This window comes from Ceratotherium simum, chromosome 24 (assembly GCF_057802395.1).
Source record: "Ceratotherium simum simum isolate JZ-2026a chromosome 24, ASM5780239v1, whole genome shotgun sequence".
Lineage (NCBI taxonomy): Eukaryota > Metazoa > Chordata > Mammalia > Perissodactyla > Rhinocerotidae > Ceratotherium > Ceratotherium simum.
In genome coordinates, this window is record NC_141923.1 from 28,267,031 (window position 1) to 28,288,846 (window position 21,816).

At 50.6% G+C, this 21,816-nt stretch overlaps 1 protein-coding gene across 2 annotated transcripts in view; it reads right to left on the minus strand.

The window, feature by feature from the left end:
• The window catches only part of JDP2 (Jun dimerization protein 2), a 38,169-nt gene extending 26,552 nt beyond the window's left edge, over positions 1 to 11,617 (minus strand). Inside the window, exons 1-2 of one of the 2 annotated variants that reach the window (XM_087448175.1) lie at positions 11,450 to 11,617; positions 2,011 to 2,234 (exon numbers count right to left, since the gene is read on the minus strand). In XM_087448175.1, coding sequence (XP_087304301.1) covers positions 2,011 to 2,211 — 201 coding nt within the window. In that variant the 5' untranslated portion in view covers positions 2,212 to 2,234; positions 11,450 to 11,617. Of the gene's footprint in view, positions 1 to 2,010; positions 2,235 to 11,088; positions 11,218 to 11,449 lie in introns of those variants that run through there. The other variant, XM_004426374.3, reaches the window with a different exon arrangement.
• Positions 11,618 to 21,816: the final 10,199 nt, after the last annotated feature.

The window sequence follows — 21,816 nt, forward strand, 5'->3', positions numbered from 1 at the left end:
GCCCTAAAAACGGCTTGTTATTTTCACGGCCTGGCTGGTGTGTGTTTGTGGGTGCCTGTGAAGACAGAACGTCACTGTCAGGTACCGGGCATATGCCACCAATTTGGGGGAGGCTGTGAAATGTAAAAATATCCCACTCAAATAAAGGCGTCTTCCAAAAGAAAAAGAAAGCTCCTCCAGCGCCTTGTGCGGAGGGAAGAGGTGGCAACTCAGCCACCCAGGCAAACCTCCGCTGGGCCAGCCCCTGACCAAAGCACTCCACTCTGCGTCAATCCCACAGCCTCAGCGCCCCAGTGAAGCTGCTCAGCTATTGCTTTTAAATGGCAGTTATACTGTGGAACAACCCAGAAACGGATGCTTCTAAGTTACGGGCCTGAGAAGGTGAATAGCAAAGGATCAAAGACAAGGACCCTCCATGAAGAAAACAGGACACTACATAAGCCAGGAATTGCTATTAACAGATTTACAAAATCAATTCAGAGAATATAATTACCGCTCACTCTAGCCTTGCAATCAAGATGCCTTTAGTGGGCATCTACCACGCACCTAATCTAGGTGTCTCGAGAGCCAATGTCTACCATAGGGGCCACGCGGTTAAGGTAAAGGAAGGCAGCTAGGAGTAACAAAAGCAAACCTAACAGTGTAAGCAAAATCAAGAACAATAGGGCGTGCAGGGCCTACGGCAAACTGGAGACAGGAAAGAGTGACGGGGTCTCTCCATTCCATGCAGCTGTGGCCATGCCAGAGCAGGGCACGGTGTGACCAGATCTTCCAATTTTTTAATCAAAGATTACAATCCAAATGTTCAAGTGAAATGTTGGTTCAAGTTTCTTTTAAAACACTGTGCACGCCAAACAAAACACACATGAGAGCCAGATCCAGCCCGCAAACGGCCAGTTTGCCACCCCTGGCCAAGCCCCCCAGCGCTTCTTTGCAGTTTTTATGGTTCTCGTGGGGAGAGGGAGGGAAGAACAGGAGCTGCATATACACCCAACTCTCCCCTGCCAGTACCCAGGCACCTCTCCCCATTCAAGAGTCCCTCTCTCCGGAAAGTGCAGCCCTCCGAGCTCCGGCCTCAAGGATGAGCCCCTGTCCTGGCACATCTTTGCCTGTGAATGCTCCCTCTCACCAGAGCTGCTGAGCACCTGATGCTCAGCCGCTTCTCATGTCCTGCCCCCGCCCCCGCCCCCCAGCCACCTCTCCACCTCCCACCAGATGGGCAGCTCTTCTGTCAGGCCTCTGAAAAAATGGCCCTGTTGGGACCTCACTGGGGCAGGCCTTGGGACAAATGGCCAGCCCTGGGGAAGTGGCCAGAGACATGCACAGCACTGATGCTCACCCACGCTAGGCACTTCTGTTTCTCACCAGTCCCCAGGGAAAAGCTTCTGCAAGTAAGACTCATGAAAGCTACAGCTGCAGGGACCTGAGGAAGGAGTGCTCCCCTGTGGGTCCTCTGCAAGCATCATCTAAGGCAGACGAGGCTGGGTGACAGCCATGCCCAGCTCTGGCAGCTGCTTGGGAAGGAGGGGGTAGAGGCAATGATGTGACAAATGACAATAATCTTTCAAGATGACCCAATATTGGCATGCCCTTGTATACTTTTCAAAGCATGTGCACATTTCCATGATCTCCCCTGATCCTCCCAACAACCCAGAGAGATTGCCAATATATAATTATTCATTATTGTTATTATTAATCACTCTCCCCGTGCCCCTTGAAGAACCGGAGACAGGTGCAGCATCCTGCCGTAGCCCAGGGCTTCTCAAACTTTAACACGTCCATGGATTCTTGGGGGAGCTTGTTAAAATGCAGATGCTGATTCAGCAGGTCTGGGGTGGGGCCCGAGATTATGCATCTCTCACAAGCTGAGGGGTGACATGGATGCAACTGGTCCTCAGACCCCGTGTAGAAGAGTAACGCTTGGGTCACGCGGTGTGGGTAGGGCTGGACCTGGGCTCTACCCAGGTGTCCTGACCTTGGAGTCTGCCTGGGGGAACAAGGCTCACTCACCTCACTTTTCACGGGTTGGGGCCTCTTGCCCAGTTTCACCTCCAGGAAGTGCAAGGGGGCGATCATGGCCCCGATGTTGCGGATGTCGGCGTATTTCAGCTCCTCCACGGTCAGGGCCGAGCTGGGCAGTCCGGTCAGGGGCCCGAGCCCTGGCAGAGAGCCCGCAGTCACGGAAGGGTCCGGAATCTGCCCAGGCATCATAGCAGGAGGAGCGGCAGTCCAGCCTGGAGTGGGCGGGAGAAGCAGGACAAGCGGGGTCAGCCGGGTGAGAGGTTCCATGAGGGGCTTAAGCCCCCGTGTCCTGCCAGGACCTCATTCTTTCTTTCACTGATGTCCTCCTGAATCCTTCCCGACCCAGCTGCTCTTTCTGCCCTCCGGTCCACTCTGCGACAGAGGGCAACTCCGTCAATGAATGCCCACCAACGTTACCCTTGGCACTTAAGGCAACGCTTAACCCAGTCACAGGCCACATGGATTAAGCATTTGCTACCTGCTCGGCACTGCGGGAATCCTTCCATTTGCCCCATAAGACGGGGCAGAGCCCATTCCACAGAGGAAAAGCCAAGGCTTAGAAAGATAACTCGCTCAAGAATGTACACAGTTAAAACTGGAGGAGCTGGGATTTAAACTGCAACATATAGCCTCCGAAGGGAACGGATTCTAACGGTGGAATCTCAAGCACCTTTGCACCTGTTTAAGAGGGAGCTATTTCTGGTCTGGCATGGTGCCTCCCCTCCCATCGCACATCCCATTCTGTATACTTGTGAAGACACCCTGAATATGAAATGAAGCAAATTGAAGTTAAAGGTGAGCGTGTGTGTGAGTGCACCTGTGAGGAAGAGACTGAGGCAAAGGAGATGGAATTAATTAGCATGTGCTTTCCCAGTAGAGCCCAGGACCAGAAAAGTCCCCCACGGTCTCTTCACTGTCAAAGCAAACACATATTCTGGCGCTGTCAAATCAGAAGGTTTGCAAGGGACGACAGATTCAGGCGTGAAAGAAAGACATAATTAGACAGGTCAACACCAAGGGAGTTCTTATTTCCTCCTTCTCTTTTCTGGGGGAAGCTCACAGGTAAGAAATGGGCCTTTCAAGGAACAGATGGCAGGGAAGAAAGCTCGTGTGACAATAAGACCAGAATTATCTGGTCCCTTACAGGGCTCCTACCATCCATCCATCCATCCATCCGATTGTTGACCACCTACTATGAGCCAGCAGGCATTGAGAATATGGAGACCAGATGTGCACAGTCTTGACTTCTAAGCAGCCTTGTAAGTAGCATTTTAGTACAAAGCTGCTCCTGGATTCCAGTTCGGTCAAGGAAATCATTTCTCCCCCTTCCCACCTCTCTGCATAGGGCCATAAAATCAAAACCTCAACTGTCTTGGAAATCCTGGGGGAGCAGCTTTGGCCTATCTTTCCATTCTTTACCCCTCTCTTCCCATGGAGAGGGATGTATTTGGCGAGATAGGGGTGATACGACGTCCTCTGGACCACACTTCTCCGTTGGGCAAAGTTAATATACTCATACGGCTGAACTGTCTTGGGCTCTCTGCCTCCCACAAGAGTGGCCCTGGAGAGTGACCCACAACCTCCTTTCCCCCATTCAGGCTCTCAGGTCTAGATTTCAAGAGAGGGGCATTTGAGGAGCCCATTTTGGCCATAGGCACAAGCCACATTCTCCATCTCCATTTCACTTTCAAAGGTGAAATTTGGTTCTCTATCCACCCCTGTGTCTCTTTCTCAATAGGCTCTGCACTCTGAGGGGAAAAGATGTGAGTGATTTGCACTCTCAAACCACAAAGACTTCCACTGGACATCACTTTCTTTAAGGAAAGGTGCTCGTGAACGGACAGTGGACCTGCCATTTCATCCCTAGCACACCGGCTGCAGCTGCCCATGAAGCCACGCACACAGCTCCCTACTTTCCACTGGAGTTTACAATTGGTGCCCCAGGCTCTTTCATCCGTGCTCCAATGGCTCTACCTCCCATACCTGGCCCCTCAGCCCCTCCTTCCTACCCCACATCCTTTCTCCGCCTCTTTAGCACGCTGTGTCCCCCCGGGGCCATCTCAGAAAAGGATCCGAGACTCATTCACATCAGGGTATAGTCTTAGAGCTGGAGGAGGCCCTGTACTCATCTAAACCACATCCTCATTTTGCACATGAGGAAACTGAAGCCCAGAGGAGTAAAAGACTTGGCCAAGGTCACACAGCCAGAGAGGGACAGAGCCAGGACTGGACTCCTGGTCCCTGGATTTTAGAACCAAAGCTTTCTCACCCTGCCCTTTCTGTTCCCCCTCTTGGGGTCCAAGAGGTGTCAATGCAGAAGGAATGACCTTCTAATGGTGGACTTTCAGGCACTATCCCAGAGTGGAGGATCATTCTCTTGCACAGAGGACCCTCTGCTCTACCTCCCACGGAGATCCAGCATGAGGAAGTTCCCCAAATAACGCCATGGCAGCCTGGGTGGGAGCCCAGACACAGAAATGGCCCCTGAGACCTCTCCCACGTGCTTGGTCAGTGTGCCATGACCCTCCCTAAACCCGAGCTGGACCAGAGTCCACGGTCAGCATGAGAGCACCCCTCCACCCTCCGGAGTGGGGCCTGCAGTGCAGAGAGGGCTGCAGGGTGCACACCAGCAGGCTGCTCCGGGGCATGGCGGATGGGCTGCAGGTCTCCAGAAAGAACAAGAGAGGGCCGAGCACAGGGACGCATTCCTGTGTGGCAAAGTGATGCCTGGGCCCAACCAGGCGGACACTCAGCACGCAGAGGAGGGTGACTTCAGGCTACCTGAGCCAAACTGACAAAGGAAACTCACATCTCCTTCTCAGAAGAGGAGGAAACTCTAAAAAGTCCCCTCTTCTACACCTGAACTGATGCCACAAGGAGTCAGTGACCCCAGCGAGAATGCTTAACCGAGCTCGTCAAAACAGACAGGAGATGGCAGGCTAAGAAACGCTCTATGCCTGGTGCTTCAGCTGGACACAAAGTCCTCACAAAGGATGGGGGCGCCACACCTCAGGTATGAGGCAAAGCAAAAATACAGAGCAAAATCCCTTCTTTGGCCAGAAGCCCCAGAACCTCACTGTACTGTGAGGACCCATTGCTGTGTGGCAAAATGTGCCATATGGCAAAATATGCCACTCTGCAAGTGGAGGAGGGATTTCAGGGGGCAAGCAGCGGTCATGACTGGTTGCTGGTCCATGCCACCCCAGTGCCCAGCATCATTTCTGGCACAGAAAGGGTAATCAACAAATTCTTGTTGAATTAATAAATGAATGAATGAATGAACGAACAAATGATAAATTCATGGCGGAACAAAATTCGACAAGCGAGGTAAGGATCTGTCTCTGGAAGTTTAGATGCTCGTTATCTATCGTTCCCACAGTAGACCCCAAGAAAAATATTCCAGAGGCTTCTGTATGTTTCCTTGCCTAAGCCATCTCTAGGAGATGGAAGCCAGACTCCACTCTGTTCCAGGAATGATAGGCTCTGCTTGCAGCTTCTGTTTATTTTCATACAGATGGTATAAATGAGACACTAACAAATGATCCCAAAATATAATGAATTCCGTGCTACTGTGGGACCCCCCCCAAGAGGGGTAACCACCCCCAGGGAGTAGCAGCACCATAAATTCTTGCCATTCCTGCTCCCCTGTGAATCCAATGACATCCCAATAACAAGCCTCACTCAGGGGATCAAGCACCAGGCTTTCTTTGCAGAAGCAAAAAAATCCCCCTCTCTTTCCTGCCCCCGCAAGGGCGCCCCTAACTACTCAGACACAAACCACAAAGTCCTTAACACATGCCATTCCTGGGAGACAACCACAACAGCTGACATTCACGAGCAAGAAGTCATCCTAAATGGCTCTGGGAGTAGGGGGCCGAAGACGGAGGAGCTGGAGCGGCTGCCTTTCATAATTGGATCCTCATTAACTGGAACGAGCCGGCTGACGGACGATCCAACACCGAAAGGCAACCTTGGTGATTTGAAAAATAAAACAATTTGATGTGATTTAGGGATCTATAAAAGGGGAGGGGGCAGTGACAGAAAACCAATAATAGCCAGGAGGAATTTACCCACTTCAAGGAAGACATAGGAAAGATGACAAGAGGTGAAATCATCTCCTAGACTGGTTGTTCCATATGGAAACAATTTAGTAGGAAAAGGAGAACTACGCACTAAAAACTTTAGGGGAAGAACCCAGAGTTTTTTCCCTTCAGGGCCCAGGAGGTCCAAAAGGAAGATAAACACCCTCTATGTCTCCATTAGTAACTGGGATGCATAAATAAAGAGCAAGCTCTATACATTGGCAGAAGACCAAAATGGCAAACGGGGCTTGTGCCTCAAAAGACAGGACTAGAATCCAAAAAGACTTTGGCAATTTGGGATCACTGACCAGGAACAACTTGGAAACTAGCCAATGAAGAAATACTGGGTAATGCACAGATCCAAGATGAGACTGGCAAGCAAGGCATGAATACGACAGAAAGCATTCGGGAGGTCACAGTGGACCATAAACTCTGGTTGAGCCTAAGATTTTGGGTGGTTTGATGCACATCCCTAAAAGTGGGCTTGAAAGAAACAGGGACCAGATGGATCCAAGGGGAAAGAAGCTAAAGAAAAGATCTGGTATCTGTGTTTCTCTATTCCGACCTCCTCAGGGACTTGTAGGCACACAGTCTGGGGTGCTGCCTTGTACAAGCAGAAGAAAAGCCACAAGACACTTCAAGTCCAGCAAATGGGCCCTATTGGGAGATATTCACATGAAGAGTCATTTCAGCTGAACGAAGAAAAGGTAACTTGAGTTTTTCCCTCTTATTTTCTTCTTTTGTTGACTGTATGTAAATCTGTAAGATGGTCCCATTAAAAAAATTATGGTATCTACAAATAAATGATAGTCTTGGTTTGATGGGTCAAACTTGTAAAGAGCTATTCTTATTAGAAAGTGCCCAATATTCTGCATCTTCATCTAGAACGGCAAAGACAAATTAAAAAAAAAAAGACAGGTCAAGGGAAAGTTAGGATCTGCATCAAGAACTTTCCGCCCATAGAAACACAAGTTTAAGAGAGACTCTAAAATCCCTGGGCCTCTTTGAGGAGGTAGCTCCCCTCCAGGCCAGCAGCTGGCCTGGCTGGCATGGGGAGCCAGGAATGGGTGTGCATGTGAGTGCACCGGCCTAAGGCTGCAAGGCTCGGTGCTAAGAGAAAGTGGAGGTGAGTGAGGGCAGGTCAAGGAGCAAGGGAGTTCGCAGGGTCAGGCCCCAGGGGCACTAGTGGGGTTGAAGTCAAAAGCAGGTAGCTGGCAACTGAGAATCAGCAAGAGGGGGTGGGAGGTCTTGGAAGCCAGAGCCTGGGAAGATTCCCAAGAGGAAACGTGGAGGGCATGGGGGTGGGGGGTGCAGGGGGCAGGATGCAGAAAGGTGCCAGGTCAGTGATCACAGAGCATAGTACTAACTATCCTGAATCTTGGAGAATTAAACATCAAATCTGTCCTTAGAGCTAAGCAATCATCTGGGATCATCTTTCTCCTGGAATCTGAGATGATGTAGGTTAACCAGCTTCCAAAAGACAAGGAGCTCCAGAAGGCAAGGAGCAAAAAGATGAAGAACACACTCAGACTGAGAACAAGGGCAAGCAGCAAAAGCCCCTCTCCAGATGGCTGGCCCAGCTCTGCAGGCACAAGAGTGAGGTGGGTTAGGAGCAGGAGTTTTGGAGCCACGTCGTCTGAGTGTGACTCATAGCTCTGCCATTAGCTGTGTGATCTGGGCAAGTTCCCTAACCTCTCTGTGCCTCACTCTCCTCAGCTGTAAAGTGGGAATAATAATGTATTTGCCTTATAAGGCTGCAGAGAGGATTAAATTAGCGAATATTTGGAAAGTACCTGGAACAGCGCCTGTACCTAGTGAGTGTGAAGGCAGTGCAGACACGAGGGCCTTCCTTCCTGGAGGGACACCAGTGCTGGATGACCACTCGAGGTCCCTTCGGTACGGTTCCCACCTAACACTGCTCTTCCTTTTCCACAACCAAGAAGACAATTTCCCCCAGAGGATCCTCTGTTCTCCCACTTTCCAGCTCTGAACCCCAAGGGGACAGGACCATTCAGCATCCACTGAAGAACAGAAGCAAAGGGTGCCAGATCAAGGCTGGGGACAAAGGTACAGAAATGAGGTCCAGCACCTGCCCTTTGCCTCAGTTTCTCCTGAGGTCTCCTCCATCCTGCAGGCCAGAACACAGCTGCATAAGTCACTGGCAACAAGGCACCACTAACTGGGTTTCCACCTCTGCCTCCAGAAGCAGAGGGCCAGCATCTTCTGCGTCCTTCAATCCACTCTATTTCTGCACTGCTTAGAAGGAGTCACTTCTCAGATCTTCATAAGAAGAAAATGAGGGATGATGGGGTCAGGAGAAGCCACTGGCATGGTACACGGGCATGCAAGATCCCTGCATAGCCATCCCGGCCATAGAAGAAACTGGAACCTCTCCCCACAAAAGCTTCATCCCTGGAGACCAGAGAAATGTGTTTGACAAGGCCCTGTCTGTCTCCCTTGCCTGATGTAGGTGCTCAATTAATACACATTAAGTTATTTCTGCCAGGAACCTGTATCCTGAGCAGCGAGAAGAAGCTGGGAAGGTACCACCACCGGACAAGCCTTCCATCCTCTCTTCCCACCTCACCCCGCCTCTGTTCCTTGGTGTCAAGAGTTCACAGTATGATACATAACACAGACATACACACAGCGTGTGATAAATCCTTTGGCCCATTTTAAAAATTGCCACCGGCCAGCTAAGCTTTGGAAATGGAGCGCCACACTGGAATCCCAGGGGCCAAGAAAACAGACTAAAAAAACCCCAGAATGGTGGGCTCTGGCCGGGCCTCCCACAGCCAGCAATGAGTATAAAGAAACACAGGCTGAAAATTCCAACCCTGGGTCGCTGAGGCATTTGTCTCTGTGGAGCTGCGAGAGGCCAAACCACACACACACACAAGAGCACACACACACACACACACACACACATACAGGCACACGGAGCTTGGCAGCCCGTAAGTTCCAGAGCTGGTAACACAAGCCACGGAACCGACTGCCAAGACAAGCAACAGAATGAGCCAGGCCCAGTTTCATTGGCCACCATACGCTGCATATGGCCCGGGACGCAGCCAAAACAGTGTTCTCACCCTCCTCAAAGGCATAGGAGACCCTCTGTTTTCAAACACACCTCCACAGAGCCTTAATTAAAGGAAAATGGAAAAATAATGTGCCTGCTGCTCTCCCCCTGCCTATAGAGGTATGCGCACACACATACCCGTACACACTCACTCTATTTTTCTCTTCCTCCCACTTCAGTTTCAAACATAATTCATTCGCATGGAAAAAAAGCAAACTGCATCCTGCAGCAGAAAAGAATGTAGCTTGCCCTCAGCCCTGGCTCTGATTGCTCAAGTTGAGCTGGGGCTGAATGAATACAGAGCAGGCGAACCTAGTGTCTGCCCTGGCCCCTCTCTTCCAGAGGGGAGCTGGAAACACAGACACTGGTGCTAGAGCCAGCCCACTGCAACGCCAGCAGCCCCACAACAAACAAGACCTGGAAAGCCTAGACTTCTCATCCTGCCACGGGTTCTGCAGGTTGGGAAAGATGTCCATACATCCTGCAAACAGGTGGGGGAGACAACAGACGTTGGTGGCTGCAAAAGCTAGGCAGTGAGCGGGGAGATCCTTGTCCAAATCCTTCCCTAGAGGACTCTGTTACCACTGATGAAGACATCTCCTTGGAGGTGGCTGCAACCAACCTAGAAGAAAAGTCAGAAACCTCCACACCCATGCCTTCCAGCAGTCCTTCCAATCTCACAGCACCCAGCTCTTCAGGAAGACTCTGGAGCTTCCTCCAGCTCTGAACCAAAGCCAAAGCAGAGAGAGAACAGAAGAGTCTTTGAGAAATCCGTCCTCCCTGTTTTAAACAAGGCAAGACCTTGACCAGTCAGGGGCATGAGAATAGATCTTGCTTCTCTTCCCTGGTCCTCAGGTTTGTATAAAATCAGAGCCAAGCTCACACCTGATCCCTGGTTAAACTCTCCCCTAGAAACCTGCAAAGGAAGATAAGGCGTCCATCAGAGCTGCAGCCAGATTTGCTGGAAAGATGAAAGCAATGGGAGGTGTTTTAAAAAGCCTCAGGGAAGGGAGGTTGGGGGAAGGGAGATGATATGAGAACACAGTTCATTGCAGGGCTTTAAACGACAAGTAGGCACCCAGCGGCGGGTCAAAGCTTCAGTTTCTGACGCTCCTCAAACTACGACCCTGGCAGAGTCCACCAAGATTTAAACCTGGGTACACACACCTAGGCAGTCTGCAAGTCCTCTTTTGAGAGACAGATCTGAGCTCCTCTGCCCTGAGCACATGTGGTCAGACCATAGCCCGATGCCCTGGATGCCAGCAGGGAGTGGGCACCTGGGCAAGGGTCAAATAACCTTGCAACTAGAGCTGACCCAAAGGGTCAGTTGATTCCCCTTCCAATCAGCCTCTCCATCGCCAGCCGCATAGATGGCCCGTCCACTCCTGCAGAAGAGCCAACGCCTTCCCGTTTTCCCAGCTTCTCCCAGTGACCCTGCAAAGCCTGGGTCTGCCACCCCAGGGTCCGGGGTCCAGGCCCTAAGGCCCAATCCCTCAGCCTCCTTTGAAGGGAGGGGCAGAAAAGAGCCTTCTAAACTGGGCTGGGCAGGAGAGGAGGGGCCAGTTACCTAAAGGACCCGGCTTGCCTCCTTATGTAACCTGGCCTGGGAGCTGGGGGAGCCCAAAGGGTCCCCGGCCGCCCCAAAGCCCCCTCCCAGCCCAGACCCTGGGAGCAAGAGCCCTGAGAGAAGCCCTCTTCATTGGATCGAGGGCCCCAGCCCTTCTCAGTACCCTTCTCCACGTCCTCAGGGAGCCGCGCTTCCTCCCTGCGAGGGACCTGGGGGCGGGCACGACTTGCCAGCAGGTCCCTGTCATCCCTCCACCACCGGCACCCTGCACCTCCCTGGCCTTTCACCCTCCATCTCCACCCCCACGGCCCGTCTCCGCCGGCAGTTTTCTCCCCACTCACCCGCCTTCCCCGCCGCCCGAGGAGAGCACCTCCCTGCAAACGGACGGGGGAGAAGAGCGCGGGAGGGAGGCGGTGAGAGCGCCCCGGCGGCCCCAGGAGCGGACGGAGCCTTCCGTCCCAGGGCGCGAACCAAAGCGAAGCCACCGGCTCCCAGGCGCCTCGCGGGAGGGGCCCGCGCTGCAGCGCCCCCCGCCGGGACAGCTTGGGGGCCCGGGGCTGCGGGAGCCTGCCCGCCGGGCCGCGGGTTCCGGGGCTCGGCGCGCTCCGCCCGCGCGGGGCGGCCCTCCCAGGTGCCCGCGGCCGGCGCGCCCCACCCCGCCCCGCCCCGCCCGGGCGCCCCCGCGCGCGCCCTCGCACCCACCGTGCAGAAGCCGCGGGCGGAGGCGGCGCCCCGGGGCCCGGGCCCGGCTGCCGGCGCCGTGCCCGCTCAGCGCCGCTGCCGCCCGGCCGCCGAGCTCCGCCCGGTGCCCAGGCCCGTCCCGGCCCGGGAGCCGCCGCGGCGCCAGCCCCGCCGCCGCTGCAGCGTCCGCCGCCGCCAGCGCCCCCCGTCGCGGCCGCCGAGCGTCCCTCCCGCAGGCTGTGGCGGGCGGCGGGACGGGTTGCATCAGCCCCGGCTATATAGCGGCCCCTGGGCGGCGGGGAGGGGTCGGGAATGCGGAACCTGCCGAGCTGCCAGCTCCAGACGTCAGAGGGGGACGGAGAGGAAGGGAAGGAGGGGACAGGGGAGGAGGGGGTGTGGATCCGGCCCTTCACACCCACTGACCTTCACCTCCCCCGCCGCCTTTCGCGCCCTCCTCCCGCGGCTCCCCGCGCTCCTCTCCCCGCACGGGCGGCCCCGGCCCCGCAGCGCCAGCCCGGGCTCCATCGCGTCCCGCGGCTCGCCCACCCCGCGGGGCAGGAGCGCGCGAGAGAGCAGGACGCGGCGAGCGGTTATGTAAGAGCATCCCCCGCGCACAGCCGCCCGGCTTCCACCCCGAGACAGAAGCCGCGGCTCCGGGAGAGAAATGAGGGGGCGGCGGGGGCACAAGTCAAAAGCCCCCTGAAGCATACGTAGCCTGTGTTGAACCATCTTCCTCAATCCTTAGCGCTTTTTCCCAAACGGAGAGCAAGAGGATTTCAGCACATTTTCATCCTTGGACACTTCACGACCGAGTGACTGAGGAAATGGTCTCGCAAGCCTGTTTTACTTTTCTGTGGAGAAGGATGGGCAGAGAATTAAGGCATTCGGGGGCCTCTACCCCCACCCGCTAGCCCACCTGGCACCGCGGGTGCCCTTAAGGCCTGGGGTCGGTCACTGCAAGAGGCCTGGCCTCCTCTGGGGCTGCAGGCTGAGCCCAGCACGTTCTCTATGGCCCGCACAGTTTGACCCCTGGGCTTTTTGCCCCACTCCAGCAGGCTTCTCCTTTCTGCTCACAGACACTCCAGTGAGCAGACCCAGCCCTCACCCCACCCGAAATGGCCTTCTTCCCCGTTACAACTTCCGTTGCCAACTCTGCTCCCACCTTCCATCCTCCTAGAGAGGTAGGTGGTTAGGGGTGACTCCAGAGGAAATGTGTCCCCACGGTGCCCTCCAGTATGGAAAGGCACAGAGACACAAAGCCCTAGAGCACACACATTGCACCTGAGACCTTGGCACCATGGGTGGCATCTCCTACTTTCAGACCCCCTGCGTGCTCAGCCCACCTCTTTCTTTCTGCCTAAGCCAGATAGAGGTGACAGTGTTTATATTCAGTGACCTTCAGCCTCCTCAGAATGATGTCAGGTCATCACTCATAGAAGAGAGGAAGTGAAAGAAAAAGTTCATGCCTTCTTGGAGTGCAGACGCTCAGAGTGAAAGAAACAACAAGACTTTAGACAGATGGGAGCAAAGGAGCAAAGCTGAACGAGCATGTCTCTCCAATGTGAGTACAGCGAGGTTTTCTTCTCATTTTCCTGATGCAGTGAAATCTTTCTGGGTAAGAGAACTGGTCTTATGGAAGGAAAGACAGATCAAGTCCCAATGATATTGGCTGATCATTTTCACCTTCACATCAGCTCTCTCCCTCAAACCATTGAAGTTAGCAAATAAAAAGAAAGTAAAGTCCTGGAAGAATATGCAATGGAAAATGAGTCGTAATTTGATAGTCTTGTGGAAGAACATGCCTCTCAGCCCCAGAAAGGCTAACTACACCTTTACTACATCATAAAGATCAAAGCTGAGTCCTATGAAACTGTCTTGTGATGTTTCCCCCATGAGACCGAGGTCTGGATGTTTATATGGAAGAAAACACTGAACAGGGGCAATGTTACATTATGCATCTTCATCTAGGACTTAACGGATCCTAAACGGATCTATGTGTGGGGACTAATAATTAGTGTGTGTGGTTAGAGCAAGTCCTCTCCAGGGCCTAATTTGGACATGGCTGGAGTTATCACAAATTTTTCAAAAACAGGGTTTTTTTTGATTTTCTAAGTAAAAAAAAAAAAATGCTGTAGTGAATTCTTAGGTGAAGGGCAGGATGGTATCCTAAAATCAAACAAGAAGTTGAGACTAGCTGTCATATATTCTGCAAATTACAGAGACCTGTTTATGATGGTTTCTTCCTCCTGCTCTTCCTTTGCTCAGTCAAACACCTACCAGGAGAGACCAGGAGACATGAGCCTCCCACTCTCTTCCCTAGGGTGGGAGGAGAAGTTACATGGTAGTGATTTAGGGGGTAGTGTGGTTTAAAGTTTAAAAAAATTCACACACACACACATATATATATGCATACATATTCAAGGCTGAAGTATTTGAGAAGAACCATTGTGAGCACAATTCTCCCCAATGAGAATTTTATAAAACAACAGGCAACATGTCTAATTTATTAATAATAGATTAGCACCCACAGAAATGCCACCATCTCTAGGGAAAGCCCAGCATCTTCTCTTTAATCTCCTAACACAATAAATCTCTGGAGGGTGAAGAGATAGTAAATTCTCTGGTTAAAATGCTGGGCCAGGTGGGGTTAGGGAAGGGAGGAGGGTAGTGGATGTCTGTTGTTCTCCTCAGCATTCCTTTCTTTGGAGAACCACTACTCCCCCTCTCCCTGTGGCCCTGGAGGGGTGTCAATCCTGGTGCCCCATCACCCCCACCCAAGTGCAGGTGTGTGGCCTGAGCTGGCCAATTAGAGTAGTCCATTTCTAAAACTACAGTGATTGGTTTGGGGTGGGCACATGACCCAAACAGGGCCAATCAGAGTCTTCTCTGAGATTTGATATGTGAATGTTAAGGAAGAGGGGAGTTGCTTTCCTTTAAAACACCAGTGTAAGAATGTAGTTTGTGGCTATGGGTGGCCATTTTTCCTGTCATGTGACAAGAGCTTGACCGAGAATGGAACCAACACACAGAGGAAAAAAGAGCCAAGACATGGAAAGAGAGAGACAGCCACGAGATCATCATTTGAGTCCCCGAACCCAACGTGCCATAAGATCATGCTGAATCGGTCTTTGGACTTCACAGTGATGGAATCAATATATCCCCTTTCTCTTTCTTGCTAAGATAGTTTGAGTTGAGTTTTCTGATACTTGCCACCAAAAGAAGGCTGAAGAATACGTAAATAAAACGGCCCAAAGCCACGCTTATAAAGGACTGCTGAACTGAGACCCTGGAATTTTATCTGCTTACTATTCTTGCTCCATCCATCAAACGCCACTCAACCATCTAAGGCTAGATGCAGAGCTGCACTGAGCTGCCTTCTCACAGCTCAGGCTTCAGTTAGTCATTTAAATAATTTAGTCAGACAACCTTGTTTGAATGTCTGCCATGAGCCATACACCATGTGCCATACTATTTGAGGAGGCAAAGCAAAAAGAAGATACCACCCCTGCCCGTAAAGGATGACTGACTAGAGGCCCAGGAAGACGGATGATATTCATAAAAATGGGGAAATGAGGACTTAAGTGATCTAGGGAAAACCTGATGCATTCTGCTGCCAGAATATTATGTTTCAAAATATGTCCTGAAAACACCTGGGGAGAAGATGTAAGATCCATGTTGGGGATGTCATTGTGTAAGTCATCCATATACAGGTGCTCCCTGAAATGACCAGGACTGTAGACAGAATCACCAAACTCCTTTAGATCAAAGATAATTTTTAGAAATATTACATTTCAAATAATAGGTGATTAACAAATAAATTTTGAATTAATGAATGAGTGAACAGAAGCTGGTCTAGGACTTAGTCTTGGGAGATGCTGATAATTAACAAACTGGAGAAATAAGAAGCAAAGAAGTTAACAGACAAAAGGTGCCCCAGGAGATAGAAGAAAGAAAGGCACATACATAGAATCACAGAACCTCAAGGCTTCTCAAATCCCCTCTCCCTTAACACAGGAGTGGGCTTCCCCACTACCATGGAAGCCAAAATGGGTTGTCAGTATGGTCAAATATAACATAGAGAAATAAGATCTGAGATGACTTCATAGTATTTGTTCAGATCTGGAAGGAACATTATAACCTTAGGGATGTATAGTCAAGAGGCCTCAAGTCGTTTTTAAAAGAGAGAGTTTAATCTGAAAATGTAGACATAATTCTACAAAGATGCTTCCACCTGGCACCCACGTAATGCTGCTTCTAGAGGGATTGAAGAACCTTCTCTACTCTTTCCTTTCTGCTTAGTCCCTGCCACCCAACTCCGAGAATGCCTTACCATGGACTGGCCAGGGTCCTCCATAAAATGTTTGGACTTCAGTTTCCTCATCTGTTAAATGGACAATAATGGTGCCTACATTAGAAGGTTGATATGAGGATTAAATGTGATGCATATAAAGCATCATATCAATATTTGCTACATTCTAAGAGTTCAATAAATTTGGCTGTATTCAGCATCAGCATCAGCATCATCACCATCAACATTATATTTTAGCCAACCCATTTAGCCCTACTGCTATGGAGCCCTCTTAGATCTGTCAGACCCACAGTGATTTCTGCCTCTTCAAACCTGAAGTAGCTCTTCCCTGCCCATCTAACATCTAATCACATACGATTTTAAATTGTTCTCTTTATTTCATATATGTATTGTCATTCCAATATGCTGAAAGTTACCTTAGAGGTAGGAACAACATCTTACATTTTTAAAACTCCCATAGCACCTACCATATACTGAGCTTATGGTTGGCACTCAATGGACACTTCAGTAAATGATGGGCAGGAGCCAGGAAATAATTTCTTTTGTATCCCCAGTAATGTGGAAAGCAGTCTGGGCTCTTGGCACTTGATATTCGTAGAACAGATGCTGAACAGAATATAAGGATCAGTCACTCATTGTGCAGCACAAACTTGCAGAATATTAAAGTGAGGAAGGGGCCATATTTTATAGATGAGGAAATTGAGGCCCACATTGGTGACACAGATCTAGCTGAACAAAAGTTATGAAGGGAATAAGTCTCAGGACTCGTTTTATGCTATGTGTTTTAAAACAACCACCAATAAAAAGTTATTTCAGCAAATGTTTATTGAAGGGGGAAAAAAGTCCCCTAGGTTTTCTGGCGGGAGGTGGCGTTTCCTCTTACACTCAACAATTTTGGTGGTGTGGTAGAGAGAGGTGTGGGAAGGAGCCAAGGGGCCCTATGACTGGGCTGTTATGTGGGCCCGGGTGGGGGAGGGGTGGGGTTTTCACTTTTAGGAAAAGCTCTTCCAGCTCCAGGCGATCCAGGCCAAGTTTTGACGCCCGCTTTTCTAAGCACACTGCAGTTGGCCTAAGTGTGTCTTCCAGAGAGCCCCACTCTCCCAGTTCAGGACCTGGGCTGAGGGAGTGAGTCCCCAGGTCTGGCTCACAGAAACTCCCCCCAGGGCCCAGAAAAGTTCCCCACCCTTGGAACCTGGAGGGAATCTACTTGGGCAATGAGGATTAAAAGTTGACCATTAGAACTCACTGCTGTGCAAGGAGACACCGCCGGGCTGGCCTCAGGACGAGGCTCTGAGGGAGGTCACACGTCCCGCAGAGGGAGGCCGCTGGACAACGGCTTCTTTGGCAGCCCTGGCCTGGCTCACAGGCTCCCTTTCAGGTTTTATGCCCACATTTCCCTACCCTCGCCTCCCCCCTGTGTTTCTCTATCTCTTAAACACACCTCCCTAATCCTCTCCTTCCTCCTTTTTAAAGCCTGCCTTTCCTTTCAAATACTTCCTCAAATGCCGACTTGTTATTTTTGTGCCCTCCCCTCCAAGAGCCTTCCCTCAAGAGCTCTGGCTGAAACTATGCTTCAGACCACAGGGCCGGACGTGTACTCATTCATTCGTTCATTCATTTGTTCAAATATTTGATTATCTACAGGTGCAGGGCTGTGGCAATACAATCATGAACAAGGCTGGCCCAGTTTTTTGGTGAATGAATAATTAGCTAATTAACTAAATAATTACAAATGTGCAAAGGAGAATTAAGGAGTGTTATGAGATTGGTACAGAAAGCATTGGAACCAACCTCCCTCTACTTGTCAGAACCTCTTATCCAAGTCAGCTTGGTGCCCCGGCTCTACCCACTCACTGGCACGGGGGCAGGCGTCCTTTAAAAAGCCTGCCTGGGGACATGCCCCCCCCTCCAAGGGTCAGTTTCAGTGCTACAGGGGATCTCCTCAGACTCCACTGGCCAGCCCTACCTCTCCCAGACCCGTTCATCATCTTGGGGTCTCAGGTTGTGATCCATGGCCATGTGTGCCTTTGTCACCTGGTTACCTGGTCTTTTAATACTAATGCATCACGCAAGGCAGTAGATCATAGTGGTAAAGAGTGTGGATTCTGGAACTAGGCTGTCGCTGTTTGCATTTTGTCTTTGATGCATATTAGCTGTGTGGCCTTAGGCAAGTTACTTAACCTCTCTGTGCTCAATTTCATCATCATCAAAATGGGGTGTGTGTGATAATACTCAACCCATAGGGGTATTATAAAGATTTAAATATATAATGTACAAAGAGTTACAGCCTGTAAAGCGCTTGGAACAGTGCTTAGCACAAGTCAGGGCTCAGGAAGGGAGCTCTTGGATGCTATAGTTTGAATCTCCCCCAACAAGATGTCCATCCTTGGGTCCTGGACCCCAGCCTGAGTCAGAGTCTCAGGCTGCTTGCCAGTGAGAAGAGGTTGGAAGTTTTTGAAAGAGACAAGATACTGGCAGCAATGAAGACTGCCCAGAAGCTAAACAGACAAGAGCACTGAAGCCAACCGGATGTGCAATGTGTTGATCTCAATTCCCTATCCCAGGGGCCACTCCAACCGTCCATTGCTCGAGCAATGAGAAGGGAGCCCAGAGACCTGGTATTCAGCAGGGCTCACCCACCTCTACCTTCTTATGCGGCCCTCGACAAAGATCATTTCTGTGCTTCAATTCCTTTTTTTTCAGTGAGGAAGATTAGCCCTGAGCTAACATCTGTTGCCAATCCTCCTCTTTTTGCTGAGGAAGACTGGCCCTGGGCTAACATCTGTGCCCATCTTCCTCTACTTTATATATGGGATGCCTGCCACAGCACGGCTTGATAAGCAGTACATAGGTCCGCACCCGGGATCCGAACCTGCAAACCCCGGGCAGCAGAAGCAGAGCACGGGAACTTAACGACTATGCCACCGGGCTGGCCCCTCCATTCCATTTTTTAATGGCAGAGGATAATATTCATAGAATCATGGAGTTTGAACTAAAATTGACCTTAGAGAGTCCATATTACAACCCCCGTATAGTCCATCTGAGGAAATTGAGACCCAAAAATGTCATGTGACATGGGCAGCAGGGGCTAGATTCAATCCCAGCCCCCAGGACTTATTCTCTTCTCTGAGATTCATTAAACTTTTGGGTAAAGTGAAGATAGGCATTCCTACTGCATAGGGTCACCATGAAGACTAAACAAGACCACATATGATGCACCTAATCCAGGGCCTGCATATGGCCGGGTAGGTACGCATAAGGGCATGTCCTAGTGTCACATGACTGGGTGGAAACCCCTTCCTTACCTTCTTCACAGGGTTGACAAAAGAACAAAGCGAAGCAATAGAAGACTCAATCCGGAGATTGAAATGCCATGTAATAATTCTGTGCTGTTAACGTTACCCATTCAATCAAGATTTACTAAACCCATTTGGGAAGCTGGCCAGGGTACTAGGAATTAAGGGGTTAATGTCCACGTGTAAAAACTTAGTTTCTGGTTCCTGCAGGTTTCTCATTTGGGACTAGGCCTCTCAAAGAAGAAAGGGCTTTTCCAAGCCACAGTGCTTAGCAAGCACTGTCTCACGGAAAAAACTTGCTTGAGGAGGGCATCATCGCCTGTCACCTCTCCTCCCGCTGTTACTGAAGCATCAGGGTAAAGCGCATGCGTGGCCGGGCGTTGGCTGTCAGCCTCCTTTGAGCGGAACTGGGAGGCCTGAGTCCACAAATGCTATCACTGGGTCAGCCGCTCAGGAACGTCCACCCAGGACAGCTGCACCCTCTCCCTGGCGGAGGCTCACTGCCTCAAGCCAGTGTGGAACCGCAGCCAAGTGCCATCGCACCGCACACCCAGCCTCGGGGCCATCCAGAGATGAGCCAAGGCCCACAGGCCCAGAGTCAAAGGAAGCTAGCCAGGTGCTCTTTAAAAGAGGACCATGAGCAGTAAAGTAGGAATCAAAATAAAACAAGTCCAGTGGAAATACAGAGCTCTGCCCATCAGTGGAAGAAGAAAGACTGGTTCCAAGTACTCAACTTTTAAGGTCAGAGAAACCTCGTCCTTAGACCTCCCCTTGCATCTCATTGGCCAGACTGGGTCACATGCCCACCTCTAGACCAATCCCTGGCCAGGGCACTGGAATGATTGTAATTGGCTTAGTCACTTGCAGGAGGCCTGGGTACCTGAGCTAAAGAGATTGAGGCTCTGCCCACAGGGAATGGGGAGGTGGGCTGTTAGAGTCCCAACCAGTGATAACCTACTCCAGCCATCAGTTCTCATCCAGCAAAGCCATGTTAAGACTTAACGGAGGGGCCAGGCCCGTGGTGTGGCGGTTAAGTGCATGCACTCCACTGCTGGCGGCCTGGGTTTGGATCCTGGGCCCTCACCGACGCACCGCTTGTCAGGCCATGCTGTGGCGGCATCTCATATAAAGTGGAGGAAGATGGGCACGGGTGTTAGCTCAGGGCCAGTCTTCCTCAACAAAAAGAGGAGGATTGGCATGGATGTTAGCTCAGGGGCCCTCTTCCTCAGCAAAAAGAGGAGGATTCGCATGGATGTTAGCTCAGGGCTGATCTTCCTCACACACACATGAAAAAAAGACAATGGATTGGGGCTGGCCTGGTGGCGCAAGTGGTTAAGTGCACGCACTCCTCTGCAGTGGCCTGGGGTTCGCCGGTTCGGATCCCAGGTGCGCACCGATGCACCGCTTGTCAAGCCTTGCTGTGGTGGTGTTCTATATAAAGTGGAGGATGATGGGCACGGATGTTAGCCCAGGGCCAGTCTTCCTCAGCAAAAAAAAAAAAAGAGGAGGATTGGCAGATATTAGCACAGGGCTGATCTTCCTCACACACACACAAAAAAAAGACTTAATGGATTGAACATGACTTTGAGGCCAAAGAGCTGGGTCCAAATTGTGCCCCTTACCAACTGAAAAACCTGGAGTGGGACTCTTGGCCTCTAAGAGCCTCAGATTCATCTAAGGAGCCTGTTGTGAGGTTCAAATGAGATAATTTAACGTTCATGCAAGCCCTTTGGAGACTTTAACATCCCACATTGTAGGATGTCCTCCATCACAGTATCATGATTGGTGAAAGTGGGGCCACATGAATAGATCTTCTGTGGAAGGGAAAGTGTTTGTAGTTGTCTATGGGGGACACTCATTCCTTGCTCTTTTACAGGCCATGGCCAAGTGATCCTTTTTGGCCAAGGTCAACTGTAGTACCTACTCTTAATTATAGTAATACCAGGCTCATCCTTTATCTGAAAACAATATATATCATTTAAGGTTGTAAGGGCCTAAAATGTATGTGTCCTTTTTACAAAATCCTAAATCACAATGCAAACTACTTTGGTGTGTATATATTGATGTGTATATGTATAAAATCCAAACAAAATTATGCCATTAGAACTATTTGGGAAAATGTCCAATAAATATTAAATGCGTTTTAAGTATGCAACAAAATGTCAAAGTTCATCAGTGCTTCACAACTGGTCTCCCATAGGCCATGGCGCTCCAGGCTGGTTGCTATAGTCAAAAGATAAGATCACCTTAAGCTTGAACACCAGTCTTGGTTTAATCTAGCACAGAGCTTTCTTCCCCAGAGTGACATCAGAAACAGAACAATGCTTGGTTGATGAAGGAACGAATGGGGACTGGGGGATGTGCCAGGTCACTTAGGCAAAAGAAACAGAGGTATATTGCTGTTTTTCCTGCCTGAGCCATTGGCATGGTCCCATTAAGAGGTATTTTCTTTGGTCCTCAGAACAGGTATGGGCTTGAAAGCTCTGGCTCTGAAAAAGATCTTCTACCCCAACATACAGTGGAGAGAGGTCATCCTGTCAGGCATCTGATCGTCTATCCTGAGTGCAAGGGATCGCTATGGCCAAAAGGGAGCAACACTCAATCGATTGGAATCAGCTCTTTAAATAGTTCACTTTTTTCATGGTAGCTATTATTGATTGAGCACTGACTATAAACAAAGCACTGCTTTAAATTTATTAATTCATTTAATCCTCACAAAAACCCGTGAAGCAGGCACTATAATGATCCCCATTTTATGGGTGAGGAAACCGAGGCACAGAATG